At 39.3% G+C, this 24,764-nt stretch overlaps 1 protein-coding gene across 1 annotated transcript in view; it reads right to left on the reverse strand.

Moving 5' to 3' along the window:
* Positions 1 to 24,764, reverse strand: part of RSPH10B (radial spoke head 10 homolog B) — a 60,793-nt gene that overhangs the window by 20,135 nt on the left and 15,894 nt on the right. The window contains exons 7-15 of the mRNA XM_003798927.1: positions 21,103 to 21,279; positions 20,095 to 20,254; positions 19,497 to 19,618; positions 16,243 to 16,436; positions 15,204 to 15,314; positions 13,402 to 13,481; positions 13,167 to 13,315; positions 10,375 to 10,482; positions 9,332 to 9,475 (exon numbers count right to left, since the gene is read on the reverse strand). Of these exons, the coding sequence (XP_003798975.1) occupies positions 9,332 to 9,475; positions 10,375 to 10,482; positions 13,167 to 13,315; positions 13,402 to 13,481; positions 15,204 to 15,314; positions 16,243 to 16,436; positions 19,497 to 19,618; positions 20,095 to 20,254; positions 21,103 to 21,279 (1,245 nt within the window). The remainder of the gene's footprint in view (positions 1 to 9,331; positions 9,476 to 10,374; positions 10,483 to 13,166; positions 13,316 to 13,401; positions 13,482 to 15,203; positions 15,315 to 16,242; positions 16,437 to 19,496; positions 19,619 to 20,094; positions 20,255 to 21,102; positions 21,280 to 24,764) is intronic.

A 24,764-nucleotide genomic window follows, 5' to 3' on the forward strand; every position in this document is an offset into this window, starting at 1 on the left:
GCTAACATAGCCATCATGTCTTTCTCATAATTGTTATGTTAAGACATTTATATTCAACCTTTAGACAAATTCACCTGTACCCAAATAGGATGTATAGCTGTCTGTAATCTATTGGCTAGGATTTTATTGAGAATTGTTGTAGCTATATTCATTAGTGAAATTGGTCTGAAATTCTCCTTTTTAAAAGTTGGGTCTTTTCCTCGTTTTGGTATCAGGGTGATGTTTGCTTTGTAGAACATGTTGGGGAAGATTCCTTTCTTCTCAATTTTTTGGAATAATTTCTGCTGTATTGGTATAAGCTCTTCTTTGAAGGTTTGACAGAATTCTGGTGTGAAGCCATTGGGACCAGGGTTTTTTAGTGTTGGGAGATTTTTTATTGTTTTTTGATATCAGTTCTTGAAATGGGTCTATTCAAGAGATCTATTTCTTTTTGATTAAGTCTAGGGAGGAGGTGTGATTCCAGGTATTGATCCATTTCCTCACAGTGTCAAATTTCTGGGCATAGGGTTGCTTGTAGTACTCAGAGATGATCTCTTGTAGCTCTGCAGTTTGATTTGTATCCTAGGATGTGGTAACTTTGGAGTAAGTACTGACATGGACTGACAAGAAAAATGTATATTCCTTAGCTGTGGGATGGTGTGTTCTGTATATGTTTAGTAATCCCATTTGTTCTAGGGTCACATTTAAGTCCTTTGTATCTTTGTTTAGTTTCTGTTTAGAGGATCTGTCCAGTTCTGTCAGAGGAATGTTAAAGTCCCCCAAATTATGATGCTATGGGATATCATGTTGCTCAGACCCATCCAGGTCTGTTTCATAAATCTGGAAGCATTTAAGTGGGGTGCATAAATATTTAAAATGGAAGTGTCTTCTTTTTGTATTATTCCTTTGACCAGTATAAAGTGTCCATCTTTGTCTTCCACTTGTATTTTAAAATAAGATTGCAATTCCTCCTTTCTTCTAACTTGCATTTGCTTGAAATATTGTTTTCCACCCCTTAACCCTGAGTCTTGATTTGTCCTTCAAGGCTAGGTGTGTCTCTTGGAGACGGCATATGGAAGGCTTGTGCTTTTTTATCCAACAGCAAATGGAAGGCTTGAGCTTTTTTATCCAATCAGCCAGCCTGTGCCTCTTCAGTGGTGAATTCTAGTCACTGACATTTAGTAAGAGAATTGATAAGTGTGATGGAGTTCTATTCATCTTATTTTGTGAAGTTTTATCCTTTGTGCCACTGTGGAAGTTACGTTTTGACCTTTAGCTTCTGGGTATTTACTTTGGTGGTTCATTGTGGTGGTCAGTGCTGAGAATAGGTCTATGTATTTCCTGTAGAGCTGGTCTTGTGGTGAATTTTCTCAGTGCTTGTATATCTGCAAAAGATTTGATTTCTCCAATCAATTTTGAAGCTTAATTTAGCAGGATACAGAATTATAGTCTGGAAGTTGTTTCGTTTAAGAATGTTGAAAGTGGGGCACTGCCTGTGGCTCAGTGTGTAGGGTACCAGCCCTGTATACTAAGGGTGGCAGGTTCAAACCCAGCCCTAGCCAAACTGCAACAAAAAAATAGCCAGGCATTGTGGTGGGTGCCTGTAGTCCCAGCTAGTCAGGAGACTGAGAAAAGAGAATCACCTAAACCCAGGATTTGGAGGTTGCTGTGAGCTGTATGATGCCATGGCACTCTACCAAGGGCAATAAAGTGAGACTCCATCTCTACAAAAAAAAGAAAAAAAAAAGAATGTTGAAAGTGGATGACAATGCTCTTCAGGCTTGGAAGGTTTCAGGTGAAAAGTGTGCTGTCAGGCGGCACCTGTGGCTCAGTGGGTAGGGTGCCATCCCCATATATTGAGGGTGGTAGGTTCAAACCCAGCCCCGGCCAAACTGCAACAAAAGAAATAGCCAGCATTACGGTGGAAGCCTGTGGTCCCAACTACTTGCGAGGCTGAGGCGAAAGAATTGCCTAAGCCCAGGAGTTGGAGGTTGCTATAAGCTATGTGACACCACAACACTCTACTGAGGGTGACAAAGTAGGACTCTGCCTCTACAAAAAAAAAAAAGAAAGAAAGAAAAGTATGCTGTTTTCCTAGTGGTTCTGCCTCTGTAGGTCAGTTGGTGCTTACTCCTGGCTGCTTGCAGAATTTTTTCTTTCATCTTGACTTTGGACAAGTTCATTATAATGTGTCTTGGAGAGGCTCTGTTTGAGATGACCTGGGGTTTGATATCCATCTGAAAGGAATGTGTCTGGGTCTTTAGTAAAACTTGGGAAGTTTTCATTTATGATAGTCTCCAGTGGGGCTTCCATTCCTTTGGGACAATCTTCTTCCCCTTCAGGAATCCCTATTATTTGTGTGTTTGAATGCTTCATGGAGTCCTGTAGTAGTTCTCTAAGTGCCTGTTCTGTTTTCTCTCTCTTCTGCCTTTTTAACTACCTCCATTAACTCAAAAACTTTATCCTCCAGCTCTGAGTTCTTTCTTTTCCATGGTCTAATCTATTTTTTGATACTTTCTGCTGCATCTTTACATTCTCTGGTTGTCTCCTTCATTTCCTTAAGCCCCACCATATCCCTTCTATATTCTACATATCTCTTGTCTGACTTTTGGTTCTGTCTTTCCATTTTCTTGTCCATTTCTTTTATTTTCTTTATCAACCATATTTTAAATTCCCATTCTGTCAAGTCCATTAATTCTTTATAGGTGGAACCTTCTTTTATAGCTGCCTCATGGTCCCTTGGGGAAGTTCCTCTGTTTTGTTTTTTCATGTTGCCTGAGTTTTTCTGTTGGTTCCTCCTGATGTGTTCTTTCTTCTTGTTCTCCTCCTTGTCCTCCTTTTTCCTTCTCACTGCTTCCTTTGTTTCAAACAGAAGTCCTTGCTCTTGACGATAGTATGTTGTTTCAACATGTTGCCAGGACATCAGGTGGTGTTGTTGGTTTTTTAGGAGACAGAGAACACAGCCAGCTACCTTTATGGTCCTTATTCCAAACTTAGTTGCCTTTAGTGATCACCTGTTTCCTCAGCATTCAGACCCTGCTGGGTTGGGATCTTAAAGATCACAAGAATCCTTCAGGGGCAGGTCTCACAGTGCTCCCCAACTCCAGTTCTCGAGGGATGTGGGAGTCCCTCAGCCTTCCCAAGAGTGGAGCTCTGATCCCAGCAGGTGGAATTAAGACAGGTGTGCTTTAGGCCCCTGCTAAGACCTTCTCACAACCTTCCCACAACAGCAGCCCCTGACCACTGAGACCTTCTCAGTATGGCTGTCTCAAAAGTCCACTCCAACCAGTATTCAAATCTAGTTGCTGTATACTGTTCAAGTCTGCCTGCTCTTCCAAGCTTTCCAGTCAACATGCAGCTTCCTCCAACTACTGAAAACTCCACAGTCTTCCTCCCATCCCGGACCTCTGTGAGGGAGCAGCCAATCCCAGCTGGTTGCAATCACTTGCCTAATTCATCAGATTTCCACCATTCTAGATCATACACTATATCCAGCTCACCACCTCCTCACTGTGCTCCCTACAGCTCACCACCTCCTCATTGTGCTCCCTGAGCTCTGATGCTGGGTAAGGTCCCCACACCAGGTAATGCTGGATTCTCTCTTTTTCCCCATTCATTCTAGGCGAGCTCAGCTGAATGATCCTTCTGGCCTGCCATCTTGATCTGCCTTGAAACCTTTTTTATTTCCTTTTGTGTATATTCTATACTTATTATCTTTGTGGTTACCTTGGATGATTACACTTAGCATTCTAAAGTTACAACACGCTAATTTGAATTTACAACAGCTTAACTTCAATAAAATGTTAAAACTCTCCTCATATTAAACTCTGCTCATCTCCATTCCTGTTATCAATGTCATAAAATTACATTTTTGTACATTGTGTGTCTCAAAACACAAACTAATAATTTTTTAATGCATTAAATTGTGTAGAAAACAAAATATAAGCTACAAACCAAAGGCATAATAATACCAACTTTTGGAGTAATAATGTATCAGTCTCTTAAATGATGTAGAAAACAAAAAATGGAGTTACAAGCTACTGTTAACAATAATACTAGATTTTATAATTGCCCATGTCCTTACCTTTACTGAGATTTTTTATTTCTTTATATGGCTTTGAGTTTCTGTCTTGTTTCCTTTCATTTTACCCTGTCCTTTATGATTTATTTGTAGGAGAAGTCTAGTGGTAATAAACTTCCTTGTGGAAGGTCATGAGAAGGTCTTAGCAGGGGCCTAAAACACATAATGTGTCTTGGTATGGTTCTCTTTAAGTTCATCAAGGAGCTTGTTGAGCTTCTTGGATGTTTATATTCATGTCTTTCATCAAATATGAGAAGTTTTCAGCCATTATTTCTTCAAATAATTTTTGCTTCTTTCACTCTCTTCTCCTTCTGGAACTCCCACAGTACATATGTAGGTCCACGTAATGGTGGGCCCTTTTAGGCTCTGTTCACTCTTCTTTAAAAAATCTTTTTTCTTGGGCAGCACTTGTGACTCAAAGGAGTAGGGTGCCAACCCCATATACCAGAGGTGGTAGGTTCAAACCAAATAATTTCAATTGTCCTACCTTCAAGTTCACTGATTCATTTTTCAGCCTGCTCAAGTCTGTCTTTGAATCCTTCTAAAGAATTTTTCATTTCAGATATTATACTTTTCAGCTCAAGAATTTTAAAATTTCTTTATAGGTATTCCATGTCTTTACTAATATTAGTACTTTGTTCATACATCATTTTCTTGACTTTCTCTACCTCTTCCTTTAGTTTAGAACTTTTTTTTTTTGAGACAGAGCCTCAGGCTGTCCCCCTGGGTAGAGTTCTGTGGCATCACTGCTCACAGCAACCTCCAACTCCTGGGCTCAAGCAAGTCTCCTGCCTCAGCCTCCCAAGTAGCTGGGACCACAGGCGCCTGCCACAATGCCTGGCTATTTTTTGGTTGCAGTTGTCATTGTTGTTTTGGTGGGCCCAGGCTTGATTTGAACCTGCCACATTAGGTGTATGTGGCTGGCACCTTAGCCACTTGAGCCACAGGCACCGGGCCTAGTTTAGAACTTTTAAAACAGTTGATTTAAAGTCTTTATCTTATACGTCTGCCATCTTGTCTTTCTCAGGGAAAGATCTTTACCTTTTCCTTTGAATGGGGCATGCTTCCCTATTTCTTTACATGTTTTGTGATATTTTTCTTGTCATTGAAAACTGAATGTTTGAATAAAATAATGTGGTAACTCTGGAAATCAGATTTTTAAGTAACAATTAAGTTAATGTAGGCCAGGGGTGTCTAACCTGTGGCCCATTGGCTGCATGCTGATTTTGTGAGGACTTTTTTTTCTTATATCTGGTGTAAAATATCAGGAAAAGTATGCATAGACTGGGAGTTTTTTTGTTTTTGTTTTTGTTTCTTTTGCTAATTAACTTTCTTTAGTGTTTGTGTATTTAATGTGTGGTCCAAGACAACTCTTTTCTATTTGTTTGTTTTTGTTTATTGAGACAGTCTTACCTTGTTGTCCTTAGTAGAGCACCATGGCATCACAGCTCACAGCAACCTCATAGAGTGCCGTGGTGTCATAGTTCACAGCAACCTCAAACTCTTGGGCTCAAGTGATCCTATTGCCTCAGCCTCCCGAGTAGCTGGGACCACAGGTACCTGCCACAATGTCTGGCTATTTTTAGAGATAGGGTCTCACTCTGGCTCAGGCTGGTCTCAAACTCATGAACTCAGACGATCCACCTGTCTCAGCCTCCCAAAGTGATAGGATTATAGGTGTTTGCCACCACACTCAGCCTCACTCAAGACAACTCCTATTCTTCTAATGTGCAGAAGAGAAAAAAAAAGGTTGGATACCCCTGAGTAGGCTGTCTATATGCTGAGGTTCAGCCTGAGGTATAAACTCATAATCTTCTCAGGTCTTTTACAAGCCTTCATCTTTCTCTGGGCATACACAATGACTTCCTAACTTCCCCATATGTGTAGTTGCTTTTGAATGTCCTAGTCCAGTGGTTCTCAACCTTCCTAATGCTGCAAACCTTTAATACAGTACCTGTGGGTTATGACTCACAGGTTCAGAACAGCTGTTCTAGTCTTTAATGTCTGGCTCTCAAAGGGGGAAGGATGAAAGAGGGGGAATAGTGTTGGCCCTTTAAGTCCCCTGGAAGTCACTTCATTTAGAGGGAGAAGAGTTTGCAAACATTGGGAAGGTATGTCTGCAACTTTGTGATCAGAAGCAGAAATCAGTAATCAGAACACAGATCCAAGTATTTGAAGGATAAGGTCCCTACTGACTATCCAGGCTCTACAAACTGCCTGTAGGCTGTTCCAGGAACAGGTGCACAGTTGCCTGACACACTGTTGAGGGTGTATGATGGGTAAATGCTACTAACCTAAAAGTTGAAATTGATGAAATTTAACCACAAGTTACCTTTGAAGCTTCTCCCTGGAAGTTAAAAGCCTTTAGTAAACTCCAAACTTCCAAATATTAAATAGTTATGCAAGACAGAGTCTGCCTGTATGACTGCTGCATAAGTAAGCAGACAGATTTCTGGAGCTTTAGGCTGCCATCCTTCCAGAATCTCTCTCTTCACGGTCATTTTTGAAAGACATTTTTCGTGGGTATTAAATTCTAGGCTAACAGGATTTTTTTCTTTGAGTTTAAAAATATTGCCCCACTAGAACAGGAAATCTGATTCTTATCTCTGTGCTTCTGTACATTATGCATCCTTTAGTTATGACTGCTTTTAAAATCTATTCACTATCAAAGCAATTTTGGTTATAATGTGCTTTAATGTAGTCTTCTTCATATTTCTTCTGTTGGGATTTGTTGAGTTTTTGAGATCGGTGGACCTATAGTTTTTATAAACTTTGGAAAATTTTCAGCCATTATGTCTCCAAATAATTTGTTTCCTCTCTTCTTCTGGAATGTGAATTACACATATACTAGAGCTGCTTAAAGGCTTCCAGCTTGCTGATACTTACTCCTTTTTTTCCTGTGTGCTTTGTTTTAGATTGTTTCTATTGCTGTCTTCAAGTATAATCTTTTCTTTTGTAGAGTCTAATTTGTTGTTTATTCCATCCAGAGTTTTTCTTTATTAATAGTTCTCCTGGCTCGGCGCCTGTGGCTCAAGTGGCTAAGGCACCAGCCACATACACCTAAGGTGGCAGTTTCGAATCCAGCCCGAGCCCGCCAAACAACAATGACAGCTGCAACCAAAAAATAGCCGGGCATTGTGGTGGATGCCTATGGTCCCAGCTACTTGGGAGGCTGAGGCAGGAGACTCGCTTGAGCCCAGGAGTTGGAGGTTGCTGTGAGCTGTGATGCCACAGCACTCTACCCATGGGGACAGCTTGAGGCTCTGTCTCAAAAAAGAAAAACAAAAATAGTTCTCCTGAACATTTCTGTTTCTCTCTACCTTCTTGAAAATATGGAATATATTGATAATCTAGGCAGTCCCTTGTTATGAACGAGATAGGTTCTATAGGTCTGGTCTTAAGTTAGATTTGTGTATAAATTGGAACAGGTACATTTTCCTATTATCTGTAATAGCCTCCATTTGTAAGTGCAAGTTGTATGTAAGTCAGATGTTTGTAACGTGGGGACTGCCTGTAAGTACTTGTCTACTAATACTGTCTTTGTGTCATTTCTGGGTATGTTTTGCTGACTGGGCCTTATTTTTACAGGTCATATTTGCTGCTTCTTTACATGCCTGGTATTATCATTAGATGCTATACATTTTGAATTTTACATTATTGAGTGCTCGAAATTTTTAGCCTTCCTTTAGATATTTTTCTGCTTTGATCTAAGTTACTTGGAAATAGTTTGACCTTGTGAGTGTCTTGCTTCTTAAGCTTTGTTAGTGGAGGCCAGAACAGCCTTTAATCTAGGGCCTACATGCTAAAGCAGTGTACTTTTAAGTATTCAGCCTCATGCTCTTTATTTAAGGATTCTCCATTCTAGCTATTGGGAATGTGAGGGTTATTCCACTTCTTTCTGGTAGTTCTCTTCTTGGCCTTCAGTCATTTTCTCACTTGCACGCATACCTCAGCACACTGCATGTCTCTGGGGCTCACTTCCTCTCTATACAGCTTTTTCTTCTCTGGAAAAAAATTCTCCTTCCTTTACTTCCCCAAGTTATTGCTGTGATCTGAGCAAGAATACTGAGATTTATTTTTAAGCTGAGTATCTCTGTGAACTCTAAATACTACACCAAAAATATTGGCCAAATGGGACCAGTGGTTCACTTGGAGCATGACATGAACATTTATTTTCCAAAGAAGGAGGAGGGGAACTGACACCTAGACCAAATTACTACCATAGGTTATATAAGTTAAAAAACACAGATGCTAAAGGAATGCCATATGAAAGACTAAGAGCAAACTTGGACAGTTTCTGAGGATGTTTCCTAGACCAGCATGTTCACAACAATGTTGTGATATGGTGATGTGGTCCATGAAATCCTGAGTTCAAGTTGAACATTCATTTCCCTCAAAGCAGAGTCCCAGACCCAGAGACCCAGACCATGGCCCATGTCCAGGTTCCCAGAAGACTAGGAGAAGTCATCAGTCATATCTTCAACCTGGAGGAGGCATATCTGGCTGGTGTGGTGGGCAGTGAGGTGCTGAAACTGAACAGGAAGTTCCTAGCTTCCCTACAAGGAACCCAAGGCATATCCATGGCATCTGTGGTAAGAGATGTTCCCTGGACAACAATAAGCAGCTCTGAAGAGGTCCCCAGGTACTCTCCCTTGTGGTTCCAAATACACATCTCAAAAACCAGAAATCCTTGGAGCCCCCCCACATTAAAACGCCCACTGAAAGTGAATTTATCTCAATTTAACCCAGAGGCTTAAATTTATTTTCTTCGTAAATTGCCAACACCATCCCTGGTCTGCCAAGATCTCACAGTGAAGCCTAGGGTGTCCACCCTTGTGAGCAAGCCCTGTCCTCAGAGACCCGTTAAGCATCTCATGTGCATTCAGAAACCGGCCCTTGAAAAACATGCTCTGGCACAGGTTTTCCACTCTTATAAACACTGGACACCTAAAACATTTCATAATAAAGTACCTTGGATTATCTAATCTGGTCTAGTGGTCCACTTAGCATGTTGATATTCTCTGACCTTCATTATAGTATTGCTACTACTGTGGTCAGGAGTCTACTTTGTGGGTCATGGCCAAGAAACACATTTTTCCTAACTTAAAACACCAGTATATTCCTTTGAAAATGTGAAGAGACAAATTATTTCTTAAGTTTTAAATTACTTCCTGGAAATGTTACAAAAGCCAGAATAGTTTTGATGAAGGCTTACCCATTCAAGAATAACACCATTTCTTTCTCTGTAAATTCTAAGGTATTATTTGTTACCTGATTTATTACTGCATAAATGCTTCCAAATTTATTTCCAGACCAATCATCATTTGGAACATTCACATTCAATTTAATCATTTGGTCAGTAGCACAGATCAGTGCAAAGCTCAAGAGGGCTTCAAAGAATTCCAGGAAAACAAGCTGAAATACAAGAAAACACAGAGGGTCTCATTCACTCTGGCACACCTGGAAGTGGACCAGTGATTGATTTGGTTGTTCACTTGTTATTAATTCATTATTTCCTGACATCTGAAATATCTACCTTTTCAACATGAATTGCTAGTTTCTAAATGCAATAATCAAGAATACACACATACACACACACACACACAAACATATGTATATGAAGGTCTGACAGTTAAGTTCATGAATTCATCCTAGAAAAAGCACTACATACCTCATTGCTGAATATGGTCACCTGTGAAGTACTTCCCTTGGGAAGTTATGCACCAATACCAGCACCTAGTCCACCCTTCAAAGAAATTTGGTACTCTTTTTCTAGAATGGCCATCAAAGCTGTCATCATATTACCCTTCATGCTCTGAATGTCATCAAAATTTATACACTGTTGTTTTCTTCATGGCATTATCCCCATAAACATGGGCTAATGCATCCCTGATTTCACTTCCACTCTTGCCAAGTTTAATAAGAAACTTATGTTTATTCATTGCTCTAATTCAAGCTCCAACATTCTGTGACAGCACATAAGAACATACAGCAATAATATGAACTGCCACTCAGCAAAATACCACCACATGTCAACATGAACACAACTGTGAATTGTTTGTACAGTGCTGCCAATGTAAATACACAGTGGCCAGTTTGCAAACTACATTGTCAGACTTCACATATAGAGAGAGATGTGTGTGTGTGTGTGTGTGTGTGTGCACGCGCGTGCGCGCACGCACGCATGCATGTGTATGTAATTTTATGAATCTGGGTTCACATTATTTTTTAATCAAATCTTGGTTCTTGATATCCATGGTGAAAACGAATAGTCTGAATCAAATCTGTACTATTTGTGATGACTCTTTACAAACCTCAAGTTCAAAATTGCTGTCAATTCCATCATATATGAAAGGATTATCCTCTGCTATTACTTCCACAAATTTTGTTGGTGTTAATTCTTTATTTATCATTTTAAAGTCCTGTAAAAAAAACAACAAACTGAACCATAATGGTCTGTAAGCAAAATCTGGCACTGTCATCCAGGCTGGACGGCAGTGGCATAATCAAATCTCATAGTAGCTCCAAACTCCTGGGTTCAACAATCCTCCTGCCTCAGCCTACTGAATAGCTAGGCCTATAAAGTGCATACCACCATGCCCAGCTAATTTTTCTACTTTTTATACAGATGGGGGTCTCATTATGTTGACCAGGCTAGACTTGAACTCCTGGCTCAAGTGAGCCTTCTACCTCAGCCTCCCAAAGTACTGGGATTACAGGTGTGAGCCACTGCACCCGGGCTGTATATTTTAATGTAAATTTATATCAATACAAAAATTTAAGAAAATGTACCAGAAATTAATAGCTTAAGAATAAATAATTTTGAAAAATATTATATATAATCCTTTATACATTCATATAAATGGTAAAGCATAACTATAGTCCAGAAAAGGAAAAGGAGGAAGGGGGAGGGGAGGGGGGAGGTTGAGAAGAGGGAGGGTATTTGGTATGACCTTATCTAATGTGCATAAAGCAATGGAACATTTCTTTCTTTCTTTTTTGTTTTTTTTTTTTTTTTTTGCAATGGTACATTTCAAAACTATTAAGAATAGAGTATAAATGTCTTACCACAACAAGTAAATGAGGAGATGGTTATGTTAATCAGTTTGATGTAAGCATTCCAGCACATTGTGAAATCAGCACATTGTACCCCATAAATGCATTAATGTACACAGTTATGATTTAATAAAGAAAAAATTAATTATACCTTTAAAAACAAAATTTATCTATGGATTTCTGTGTAAATGTCCAGGAGTGTGACTACTAGATGATAAGATTTTTAAGAAATTAAATTGTCAGGTGGTGCCTGTAGCTCAGTGAGTAGGGCACCGGCCCCATATACTGAGGGTGGCAGGTTCAAACCCGGCCCTGGCCAAACTGCAGCAAAAAAAAGCCAAGAGTTGTGGTGGGTGCCTGTAGTCCCAGCTACTTGGGAGGCTGAGGCAAGAGAATCGCCTTAAGCTGAGGAGTTGGAGGTTGCTATGAGCTGTGACACCACAGCACTCTACCAAGGGCAATAAAGTGAGACTCTGTCTCCTCAGAAAAAAATAATAATAAAAAATAAATTGTCAAACTAAAAAAAAAAAGTACTCTGGATTTATATTGGTATTTCCCTTTCTATCCCTCCCCAGACCCTCTAAAATAGTAGTATTTTCTCAGTGTAAGCACAGCACATAGAAAATGGGAGAGTAGGACCATGCCTGTGGCTCAGTGAGTAGGGTACCGGCCCCCTATACTGAGGGGGTTGGATTCAAACCCGCCCCAGCCAAACTGCAATAAAAAAAAAAAATAGCCAGGCGTTGTGGTGGGCTGGGTGCCTGTAGTCCCTGCTACTCAGGAGGCTGAGGCAAGAGAATCACCTAAGCCCGGGAGTTGGAGGTTGCTGTGAGCTGTGATGCCACAGCACTCTACTGAGGGTGACAAAGTAAGACTCTGTCTCTAAAAAAAAAAAAAGAAAGAAAGAAAATGAGAGAGTAGATAATCTAGTGTGAAATAATAACAAAACTCTATAGGCTGGGAGGTCAGGAGTTCAGGAGTCTAAGACCACCCTGAGCAACATAGTGAGAACTCATCTCTATAAAAATAGAAAAACTAGCCAGGCATGGTGGCACACATCTATAGTCCTGGTTACTTAGCAGCCTGAGGCAAGAGGATCACTTGAACCCAGGACTTTGAGGTTGCCGTGAGCTATGATGATGCCACTGCGCTCCAGGCCAGGAGACCAAGCCAAGACCTTTTCTCCAAAAAAAAAGAAATAATATTAATAGGCTGGGTGCGGTGGCTACCACCTGTAATCCTAGCACTCTAGAAGGCCAAGATGGCGGACTGCTTGAGCTCAGGAGTTTGAGACAGGTCTGAGCAAGAGTAAGACCCCGTGGTTGTTAAAAATAGAAAAACTAGCTGGGTGTGGTGGTGCATACTATAGTTCCAGCTACTTGGGAAGCCAAAGGAAAAGAATTGCTTAAGCCCAAGAGTTTGAGGTTGCTGTGAGCTAGGTTGATGCCATGGCACTCTACAAAAAAAAGTATCCTGAATGCAATCAGTGTAACCCAGTTTCTTGTACCTTCAATAAATCCCCAACAATTAAAAAAAAAAAAGTATCCTGAAACAAAAACTACCAATAGTTAGTATGAGGACATTGTATAAATAAGATGTTTTTACTATTTTCCAAACTAATAACTTCTAAAAATTACTTTTTTAATGAACAATAATTTTTTTAAATGACATTCACCCTCCCATCTTCCTTCTTTTCCTTATTTTTTAAAGATTTCAGTTGGCTTTATTATGATTTTATGATTGGGAAACACTTTATTCCATAAAATAGAATAAATGTTCCCTCATCTCCCTTTAAATGGCCAGGTCTGCACGAATAAAGATATTGGTCTAGGCCATCTCCTTCCCTTTGTGCAAGCACATTAGGCAGGTGATCAATTTCTATTCCTTCCACTATCATAGACCATTTAAATCACTCTCTTCTGCCAAAAGAGGCTCTATGGCCATGAAAATTCATTCTAGATTTCCACTTCATTATATGTATGTCATAGCCAGAAAACCTTGCCTTTCATTAAAATAAAAATGCCTATAAACATAAAACTTAAGTGATTACTTTCAACATCCAGAGGAAATGTCTCATCTTCATTGTAAGATCATGGGGAGGAGCTACATGAGGTCTGCAGTTAGTGAGATAAATCTCCCAGCACTTATCAATATAACTCATTGAATAAAGCGTCTTCTGTTGCTCTCGGAATAAATGGCCTAAAAATATAACATTCATAAAATGATTATAAATTTATGCTTTTATAAAATTCTGATAAATATAATCCTATTGTTTTTATATTTACCTTTTACCTGGCAGGCATTTGGAAGAATGTTCTCAGTCATCAATTTTGTAAAACACAAAAAAAGCGATGGGCTTCTATTTCTGTGATTAAAGAGATATCATAATTATCCCTCTCTCCAGGAGTTGGAATTTAATTCCCCTCTCCTTGAGTGTGGGCTAAACTTAACAATTGCTTCTAACAAATAGAGTACCCAAAGAGAAAAAAAAAGTCAGATTACAGTAAAAAAAACCTGACTGACACCACTCTAGCCAAGTGACCAAGTTTAACATCACTAGTAATAAGACAAAGCAAAATCAGGCGCTCCACACAAGATGATGAGAAGGGCAGGTCATTTCCATAGCATTCTTCCCCCAAATCCATAACCTTAATGTCATCATGAGAAAACACCAGCAAGATCCTGGGACATTTGACAAAATAATGGGCCAGTATTTTTTAAAGTGTCAAACTCATAAATGATTTAAAAAAAAATGTCTGAGAAACTATCACAGATTAGAGGAGACTGAGATGATACGACAGTAAAATGCTGGGTAGGCTCCCGGGTGGGATCTGGGAACAGGAACGGACATCAGTAGAAAGACTAGGGAAATCCTCAATCTGCCATTTAATCAGTGCTGTGATACAGTGTTCACGCTTTCCTTTTTTTTTTTTTTTTTGAGACAGTCTCACTTTGTTGTCCTGGGTATAGTGCTGTGGCATCATAGCTCACAGCAACCTTAAACTCTTGGGCTCAAGCAATCTTTTAGTTTCAGCCTCCCAAGTAGCTGGGACTACAGGCACTGACCACAGCCTCCGGCTATTTTTTAGAGATGGTGTCTCGCTCTAGCTCAGGCTGGTCTCAAACTTCTGAGCTCAGGCAATTCATCTGCCTCAACCTCCCAAACTGCTAGGATTGTAGGCATGAGCCACTGCACCGGGTTGCTCTTTACTTTTGATAAACATGCAATGGTTATGTAAGACGTTAACATTTGGGGAAGCTGGGTAAAGGGTATGTAAGTACTAACTCTAAACCAACTTGGTAACACTTCTGTAAATCTAAAAAAAAATTTTTTTAAACACAATATTATTTTTTCTCTAAGCCAAACAGGAAATTCTGACCTAAAAAGAGTAGATTTGTTTCTGAATTAAATCCCAAGTTATCTGCAATATTAAAATGACTCAGATATGAAGCATTTTCAAGGCTAGGGGCAGTGCCTGTGACTCAAGGAGGAGGGTGCCAGCCCCATATACTGGGGGTGGCAGGTACAAACCCAGCCCTGGTCAAAAACTATAAAAAAAAGAAAATTTCTTTCATTTTCAAGGCTCAATATGGTGGCTCACACCTGTAATCCTAGCAGTTTGGAAGGCAATGGTGGGAAGATCCCTTGAGCTCAGGAGTGACCAGCCTAGCAAACCTGAGACCCTGTCTCTACTAACAATAGAAAAATTAGCTGGGTTTTGTGGTGGGCTCCTGAAGTCCCAGATACTCAGGAGGCTGAAGTAAGAGGATCACTTGAGACCAGAAGTTTGAAGTTGCTGTAAGCTAGATTGATGCCATGCACGCTAGCCTGGAGCAACAGAGTGAGACTGTCTCAAAAACAAACAAACAAACAAATAAAAAAACTGAGGTGTTTTCAAAGTTTTAATCCAGTATCTCATAGCTTGGTGGTTAACATTTGTGGAAATTTTTAGTCTTTCATATCAAGAGTTTTGTAAAAAAACAAAACAAAACAAAAAACAATGACTATTAAAGAAAAGAGGACAACATTATAACTCCAATACAGATTACCTCTGCCCTTGTCTCCTTATTTACTGGTAGTACTTACTGGAATTCTTTGTGGTGAATGTGGTAAGCCAACTGCAGGAGATAATTCAAAAATGTTCTCAGAAGTATTGTTGTAAATGGAGAATGAATGTCTTCAACTGGCATGTCATTACTGACTAAAATAAGAAAATTGGAGAGGATGCCAAATATTTTCTAGAGGCTTCTATTTTATTTGTGCCTGGTATATAATTCAAAGACTTATATATTTGTTCAAAGACTTTCTTTGTTCCTGGTATATAATTCAAAGTACTTACTTCCTAGAGAATACTCTAAATATATAAACATCCAACTAAAAATTAAGTACCACATCAAAGATCTCTATCTGTTTACTTTCCAAGAAACTTATACCTTGCCCCAATGTTTATGAGTAGTCTGAGCTACCATTTGATTAAGGCTACCTAAAATCTTTTCTAGACTATTCCAAGCCCTTGCTGATCCTCCCTCCTTCTGATCTGACAATCTTAGTGCTTTTTTTTTTTTTTTAACTGTAGATGGGGGTGGGAAGAGATAGACAAACTTTCCTATAAAGGGCCAGATGTTGGGTGGCAACTGTGGCTCAAGGAGTAGGGTGCCAGCCCCATATACCAGAGGTGGCAGGTTCAAGCCTGGCCATAGCCAAAAAAGCACACACAAAAAGGGCCAGATGTTAACTATATAAGGCTTGGTGGTCCACAGTCTCTGTCACACTCACTCAGCCTTGGTGTTGAAAATCAAAAGCAGGCACAGACAATACATAACAAACAGACACATGTGTGTCCAGGAAGCCTTTGTTTATAAACAGGGTTATATTAGGCTAGTATTGGCCCACAGGCTATACCTTGATGATCCCTGCTATAGATGGTCTTGAACTGTTGTTGTTGCTTCACAAGACTGTCTCTTTAAGTACAATGTAAGACCTTGAGAACAAGACTATATGCTAATTTTTGAATACTTCCCCCAACATTTGCCTTCCCTAGTCCTTCAATATTTCTTTACCAGTTTCCAGGTGATACTATGTTATACTGTCTTTTAAACCAAAAGATGTGAAGGAGCTAGAATACTCACTACTTAATAGCCTGTCCATATCAGCAAGAGTTATTTTGTGGTGATGAAATTTGCAATCTTTTAGAAATCTCCAGAAGTGAAGCTTTGTCATCAGAAAGGTATTATCCAGAGAGTGATCACATCCTAGGCTGCTATAAAAGCTATAGATTCTTCTTAATTCTGAAATATTTCTTAAAACAGCATATTCTGCCTGAAAAGAAGAAAGATATGCATATCTTAATCCTGCCTAATAAGAACAAAAGTCAAAGACACACCACTTGTTTATTAAATGAGAAAACACGTGTAAAGTAATGGCATTTAACTCTCACCCCTGTAAGAGCTCAACAGATGTTTCCTTCTGCCCAGCCAGGTAGACTTTAGGCTAGATTTGGTCCTGGGGTGGCCAGGGTGGGGTGTTCCCAGAATGCTGGTAGGGCTGCATGCCCTAGAGTGAGGCTGTCTCTCTCTGCCCCAGTCCCTCATGTGCAAAGTGGGGCAACCACAGTACCCGACCCAGAGGCTGCTGAAAGGATTCAGTGGTTCTAAATTAAAGGCATTTAGGACCATGCTTAGAGCAAAGCCCTAGCAATACTCACGCTAGCTATTATTACCATGTGAGTTCATGGTGAGGAGGGGAACTGATGGTGATGGGCTGGACAGACGTGTTGATGCCAGATTATCACAAGCCCTGTATACCCTTTGGGTATATGGAAGTGACAGCAAAAGCAACCATTTGGATGAGAAGGGAGATCTCAAATGCTTGGAGGACCACTGCATCCTTGCTTGAGCTTGTTCTGGCTAAAACTAGAATAATCCAGGACCCCTGCTCAAAAAAGACCTCCGTATTTTGTCAAAATGATGCTAATAACAGGTAATAAACACAAATAATCATGAGAAAACATCAAATAAATCCAAATTGAAGGACATTCTACAAAATAGCTGACCAGTGCGCTTCAAAAGTCTGGGGTCATGAAAGACAGTGACAGGCAGAGAAGCTGTTCCAGGTGGGAGGAGATAGACACTAAAGGCAGAGTAGAAACCTAGAACAGAGAGGGGCATTAGGAGAAAAAGTGGCCAGATTCAAGAAGTCTATGGTTTGGTTACTAGTGTACCAATGTTAATTGCTCCAGTTTGGTATTAACATTAGACGAAGCTAGGTGAAAGGCAACTGGCAACTGTATGATTTCTGGAATTCTTCTGTAAGTCTGAGATCATCTCAAAATAAAAAGCTAAAAAAAACTCTACATTTGTTAACTAAATTGCTATATGTCGGGCAGATGTAGTGGCTTACACCTATAATCCTAGGACTCTGAGAGGCTGAAGTGGAAGGATTACTTCAGCTCAGGAATTCAAAACCAGCCAGAGCAAGAGCAAGACCCCTTCTCTACCACTATATATACTAGCCAGGCATTATGGTGGGGGGGCCACCTGTAGTCCCAGCTACTCCAGTAGGCTGAGGCAGGAGCATTACTTGAACCCAGGAGTTTGAGGTTACTGTGAATTAGGGTGACGCCATGGCACTCCAGTCTAGGGTAATAAAGTGAGATTCTGTCTCAAATAAGTTACCACATTTCCATATTATAAAATATTGTATAGTAATTTTTTTTTCTTTTTGAGACAGAGTCTCAGTCTGTCACCCTGCAGTTGAGTACCATGGCATCATAGCTCACAGCAACCTCAAACTCCTGAGCTCAAGCAATCCTCTTGGCTCAGCCTCCCAAGTAGCTGGGATTACAGGCTGTACAGTCATTTTAAATGTTTAAAAGTATTCCTAAAATGTGGAATTACAGGATTCTTTCACTTTCTGTGTCACATATTTCTATAATGTTTGAATTTTTTGTAAGAGCATGTGTTACTTTTGTAATATCAGTCAAGTATATTTTCATAAGACTCACATGTTTTAACACAGAAAGAACTCCAAACTAGAAAATGAAAGATATATATACATAATCTCTGGGAGTTGAGGAGAAACAATAGAAACAATATGATCTCTTCTTTTGGTAAATCAATATTTAGTTAATTCATCTAAAATTACATTGTAGGAGAATATTTAATGGCACCCAATAGCCATCATTAAATATTACATGAAAATAGAGATTATGTGAGTAATGATCCCACTTCTATATCTTCCTGCAGAGTAAAAAAAAGACAATCACAAGGTTTAGTCTAGGTGAAGATTCTCTTTTATTTTTCCTCATCTATATTTTCTACAAGCATCTAATTACTTTTGTAATTAGAGAAAGTAATAAATATTCCTATTTTTAACAATAATCTTTCAGCAAAGGTGAGGGATAGTAAGAGCCTGAATCACAATGTTAGCCCAGAAGCAGGAAATGGGAGGACAGGGGTAAGGAGAGTCATCCCCTTTGAGGCCCAAAGAACTGGGAGGCCGTTGGCTTGGCGCCCCTATCAGTGAGTAGGGCGCCAGCCACATACAACCAAGGTGGCAGGTTCGAGCCGGGCCCGGGCCTGCTAAACAACAATGACAACTGCAACAAATAAATAGCAGGGTGTTGTGCCAGGTGCCTGTAGTCCCAGCTTCTTGGGAGGCTGAGGCAAGAGAATCACTTAAGCCTAAGAGTTTGAGAGTGCTGTGAGTTGTGATGCCTGGCACTCTACCGAGGGCAACATAATGAGACTCTGTCTCAAAAAAAAAAAAGAACTGGGGCCATCTTGGATCAGACGAGACCAGAGAGGACAGTGAGATAGTAACAAGGAAGAGAAAGGGGCAAAGGTGCCTTGTGGTTTCAGGTACCAGTGGCTGCGTTGCAGGAAAAATACCTTTAGCAAGTTTCACCAAAGAATCAATCATACCAACCCCCAAAGCAGAAGGTATGACACTAAAATGTAATTTGGTGGCTGTAAATTGCCAGATGTTAATCAAATGAGGTTTAAGTATACATAATTTTCTCTAAGATTATCTAAATTTCTAATGATTTCTAAGGATTTGACATTGTTTTGAACCCTAATAATCCATAATAAGGAAAAGCAAAATTAATGTTCTACAGAAAAAGGTGGCCATAGTTTGCCCTTCAGACTTTCTGAGTGTGAGGCTGGCATGTGGGTTCTGAGCATCCAGGTAATTCAGTCCTGGCTTCTGTTTTCTCATAATGCCTGCTCACTCCTAGGGTTGCCTTGCAAATTAAATGGGATAATATGTATATATAAAGCATCCGTCAGGCATAATAAAAGACACTCTGTACAATACATGGTAGCAGTCACCAGCTATATTTTCCCAGAATTAAATTCATTACAATAAAAAGGTCTTTACCTGCTTCTTTTCTTCTGGTTGGTTTGCCTTAGGGTACATGTCCAGCAACAAATTTAGATCCAGTTCAATGCTCGATCCTAACACAGAATGACTTTCACTGCCATCAAGCTTTCTGATAATTTCTAACAAATGAAGGCAAATACAGGTTATAATTATGAAAAGCAATGTTAAAATTTTTCATTTTTTATTTCAAATTAATATGAGGGCACAAATTTTTAGGTTACAGTGTTCTTACTTCCAAGGTAAAGTTCAAATTGTAGACGAGCCCTTCAGCCAAGGGGTGTGCTGGGAGGATTGCTTAAACCCAGGTTTAAAGGTTACAGTGAGCTATTGTGCATAGTAGGTGAGATCCTGCCAAATGCCTTCTCTCCTCCCTCCAATAGCCCCAATGCTAAAAATTTTCAGCATTATATCAAAATGATCTTCCATCCAAGTGTGATATGAGAATATTTAAAAAACCTACTAAGGAGCATTTGCTCACAGGAAAGCTTCTACTTTCTGAAGTATTAGAATTCTATTTGCAGAAGTATTTTCTTGAGTGACATCATAGATAAAAATGGATTAATTTGTTTTCAACTGACAGGTTAATACTACCTACCAGCACTTGTGGACCGGCTTTGCTGCTTTCCCCTGTAGGAAACTTCTGGGGCTGGTTCCGGGTAATTTGTGACTTCCCTTTCAAGTTCTGGAAACTCTGATATGTGATCGTTGGAAAACTGGCCTTCATACACACGCCCATTCTTAAAAGTCAGTCGGCCCTGCATATAGAAAAATAACTTTTTGCAATTTAGGAAGTTTTCTCAGAAAAACATTGGTAAATGTATATCAATAGCTTTTTCAAGGGTTTAGAGCTTTTCATTGGTTTGTTTTGAAAACATACACTCAGCCTGCCCATGATTGTCTCCTGGAGCCTCACATCATTGTACGAATCCTCTCTCCTCCTCCTCCTGCTTTTCGTCTTCCTCTCCTCTGCATCTGCCCACCACCTCTCCTCGATTTTAAGCACTACTAGGTCACAGATTGTGTCTTATTAAACTATGCTAGTGACCAGTGGGGTACCCGTCACACAACAGGGACTCTTCTATATTTGTCAGACCCAGGCCAGTCGTCAGTCACTGATTCAGAGGTGGACAGATGACCCAGTTCAGCTCCGTGCAACAAAAGACATTTGTAGAGAATTTCTGGGACAAAGGGTTTCTTTTCTTCTCCTAGTTAATGTGGCAGGTGAAAGTGAGACCTGGAACCACACCAGCCATCTTGCAACTATGGGAGATGGGCAATGCAAGGGCAACACTCACACAGTGGGAGATATGATGGCTAGATGGAAGAAAAATTCCCACATCACTGAATCAACGAATCAAACCTACCCGGCCGGTAGGTTTTGTTACTTGCAACCAAAACCACCCTCACACATAACACAAACTAATTAAATAACCACTAAATATGTAAGAAATCAGTGATAGGTTAGAAATATTTTAAAATTCATGTAATCACCTAAAGAAAACAGTAAGTTATCCTATACAAAAGGGATAATGCAACTTACTAGAGAATGACATACTGTATTTCAATTGCTTGACATGATCTTTAAAATGTAATCTATACTCACCATACCATGTTTTTTATTGGAAACCCATTCTCCCTCATACATGGCTCCACTGGCATAGTAAAACTTTCCATGTCCATGACGATGCCCATTTACAAACTCTCCTATGTATTCATTTCTCAAAGGATACTGGGAGTTGGGGATTCTCTTTAGAAACCATGTGTGTGTTCCAAAGCCATTCTGAAAAGCAGCAAATTGTCACCAGAAATGCTCAAAACAGTTCCCCTTTTTACCTAAATCTACCTAAAGTAGAATATAAACATAATTTGTAGATGCAAAGAATATAGATTTTGGAGTCATACAGACTTGCATTTCATTCTCAGTTCAAATATTTACTAACAAGTCTTCTGGTCTAAGGTGAATTATTTAAGCCCTCTAAGTTCTTCAGTTGTAAAAAGAAATAATACCTACCCTGAAGATTGAATGTAAAGATTGAAGATAACATGTATAATGGGCTTGGCTTAATAATGATTATTTTAATTATTATTTTAAATTTTCATTTTTTAATATAAAGATTTGTTAAAAGTACTCCCTACTCAATCCCACTTTCCAGAGGTAACCACTAAATAGGTTTAAGAATTCATCCGTATTTTCCCTAGGCACATACAATCAGATATATTAAATCAACATATTGGCTAGTTGAGGTAACTCATGCTTGTAATCCCTGCACTTTGGGAGACTGAGGCAGGAAGACTGCTTGAGGCTGTGAGTTTAAGATCAGCCTTGGCAACACAGCAAGGCCCTGTCTCGACAAAAATATTTTAAAACTAGCTGGTTGTGATGGGTGCACACCTATAGTCTTAGCTACTTGGGAGGCTGAGATGGGAGGATTGCTTGAACCCAGGATTAAAGGTTATAGTGAACTATGATCATGCCATTGCACTCCAGTCCCAATGACAGAGTAAGATCTTCTTTCAAATAAATAAATGATAAATAAATAAATCCTGTTGCAAATAAATAAACAAGCAAATAAACATTATAGGTATATATAAATACATATACAATTTTTTCAACAACACGATGATTCTATATATAACATAGAATGTTATTCCCCAAAAAATTGAAAGCAGGGACTCAAATGGGTATTTCTATACCATGTTCAGAGCAGCATTATTCACAACAGCCAGAAGGTAGAAGGAACCCAAGCATCCATGGACAGATGAATGGATAAACAAAATATGGATACAGAATATATCCATATTTGGATATAACTCATCCTTAAAATAGAAGGCTATACTGACACATGGATGGATCTTAAGGACATTTTGCTAAGTGAGATAAGCCAGTCACAAAAGAATAAATACTGTATGGTTCTACTTATATGAGGGATCTAGAGTAGTCAAACCCATAAAGACAGAAAGTAGAATGGTGGATGCCAGGGCCTAGGGGGTGGAGAGAAAGGAGGGGTTATTGTTTAATAGGTATAGAGTTTCAGTTTTACAAGATAGAGTTCCCTGGATAGACAGTGGCACAACAATATTACTGTAGATAATACCACTGAACTGTACCATTAAAAATGGCAAAGACCCACTGGCGCCTGTGGCTCAAAGGGGTAGGGCACTGGCCCCATATGCTAGAGGTGGCGGATTCAAACCCAGCCCTGGCCAAAAACTGCAAAAAAAAAGAAAGAAAGAAAAAATGGCTAAGACAGGTTCAGCACCCGTAGCTCAGTGGTTAGGTTGCTGGACACATACACTGGGGCTGGCAGGTTAGAACCCAGTCCAGGCCTGCTAAACAATGACAACTACAACAAAAAAAAAGCTGGGCTTTGTGGCAGGTGCCTGTAGTCCCAGCTACTTGGGAGGCTGAGGCAAGAGAATCACGTAAGCCCAAGAATTTGAGCTTGCTATGAGCTGTGATACTACAGCACTCTACTGAGGGTGACATAGTGAGACTCTGTCTCAAAATAGCTAAGACATTAAATTTTTCATTGTATATATTTTACCGCAATGAAAAGAAAAAAGAAAAAAAAGCTTAGTGGCTACATTCATATGAGACAAAGTAGACTTCAGAAAAATGAAAATTACCAAGGTTAAAGGGAAATATTATATAATGATAAAGAGATAATTCACATTATCTTGAGATAAGATATCTTATCATAAGACACAAAAATCCTAAATGTATATGCACCTAACAACAAAACATCAAAATATATGTAGCAAACTAATAAATCAGAAAGGAAAAGAGACAAATCTACAATTATACATGGGCACTCTTCTCTCAGAAATTGATAGAACAGGCCGGGCATGGTGGCTCACGCCTGTAATCCTAGCACTCTGGGAGGCCAAGGCAGGTAGATTGTCTGACCTTACAGGTTTGAGACCAACCTGAGCTAGAGCAAGATCCCATCTCTAAAAAATAACCAGGTATTGTGGTGGGCATCTCTAGTCCTAGCTATTTGGGAGGCTGAGGCAAGAGAATCACTTGAGCCCAAGAGTTTGAGTGAGACCACAGCACTCTACTGAGGGTGACAAAGTGAGACTATCTCAAAAAAAAAAAAAAAAAAAGAAGAAGAAGAAGAAGAAGAAAGAAAGAAAAAGAAAAATGATAGTGTTGAATGCTTATATTTACAAAGAAGAAATATATCAAATCAATAAAGTTTCTATCTTATAAATCTAGGATAAGAAAAGAAAATTAAACTCATAACATGCAGAAAGAATGTAATAACAAAGAACAGATATCAGTTATACAGAAAATTTTTTAAATCAAAGAAAATAAATACAAACTGGCTCTTTGAGAAGATTAATGAAAGTGATACACTTCTAGCAAGAATGATGAAGAAAAAAGAAAAGAAACACAAATTGTTAATGTTAGGAGAAAGAGGGAACATTGTTATAGATTTTATATATGTTAAAAAAAAAAAAGAGAATGCTATAAACAACTTTATGCCAATAAATTTTATATCTATGAAGTGGACAAATTCTTCAAATAACATAAACTTTCAAATCTTAAGAAGAAATAGATAACCTGAATAGTTCATTATCCACTAAAAAAAATAGATTTATGGTTAATTCATAATTAATCACCCACTAAGACAACACCAGGTCCAGAAGACTTCCCTGGAACGTTAAACTAAACTGTTAAGGGTGAGAAAATAACGATTCTACAAAGTCTTCCAGAAAAGTAAAGAGAAGATAACATTTCCCAACTCATTTTATGAAGACAACATTGCTTTCATTATAAAATCTGACAAAAACATTATAAGGAGAGAATACTACAAATTAATATTCCTCATGAACACAGATACAAAATTTCTCAACAAAATACGAAGTTGAATTCCACAAGATACAAAAAGGATAATGATATCATGACCAAACATTCCCAGGAATGTGAGGTTGGTTCAACAATTGAAAATCAACGTTTTATGCTGGGCACAGTGGCTCACAGTTGTAATCCTAGCATTCTTGGGAGGACTGCTTGAACTTGAGTTCAAAACCAGCCTAAGCAAGAGTGAGACCCCTACCTCTACTAAAACTAGAAAAATTAGCCAAGTATTGTGGCAGGCACCTGTAGTCCCAGCTACTTGGGAGGCTGAGCCAGGAGATTTGCCAATATTTGAGGTTGCTATGAGCTAGGCTGATACCACAGCACTCTTGCCTGGGCAACAGAGTGATGTCTCAAAAGAGGAAAGGGGAGGGGAGGGGAGGGAAAAAGAAAATCAATGT

The sequence above is a fragment of the Otolemur garnettii genome, unplaced genomic scaffold (genome assembly GCF_000181295.1).
Source record: "Otolemur garnettii isolate 467f Iridium unplaced genomic scaffold, OtoGar3 scaffold00142, whole genome shotgun sequence".
Lineage (NCBI taxonomy): Eukaryota > Metazoa > Chordata > Mammalia > Primates > Galagidae > Otolemur > Otolemur garnettii.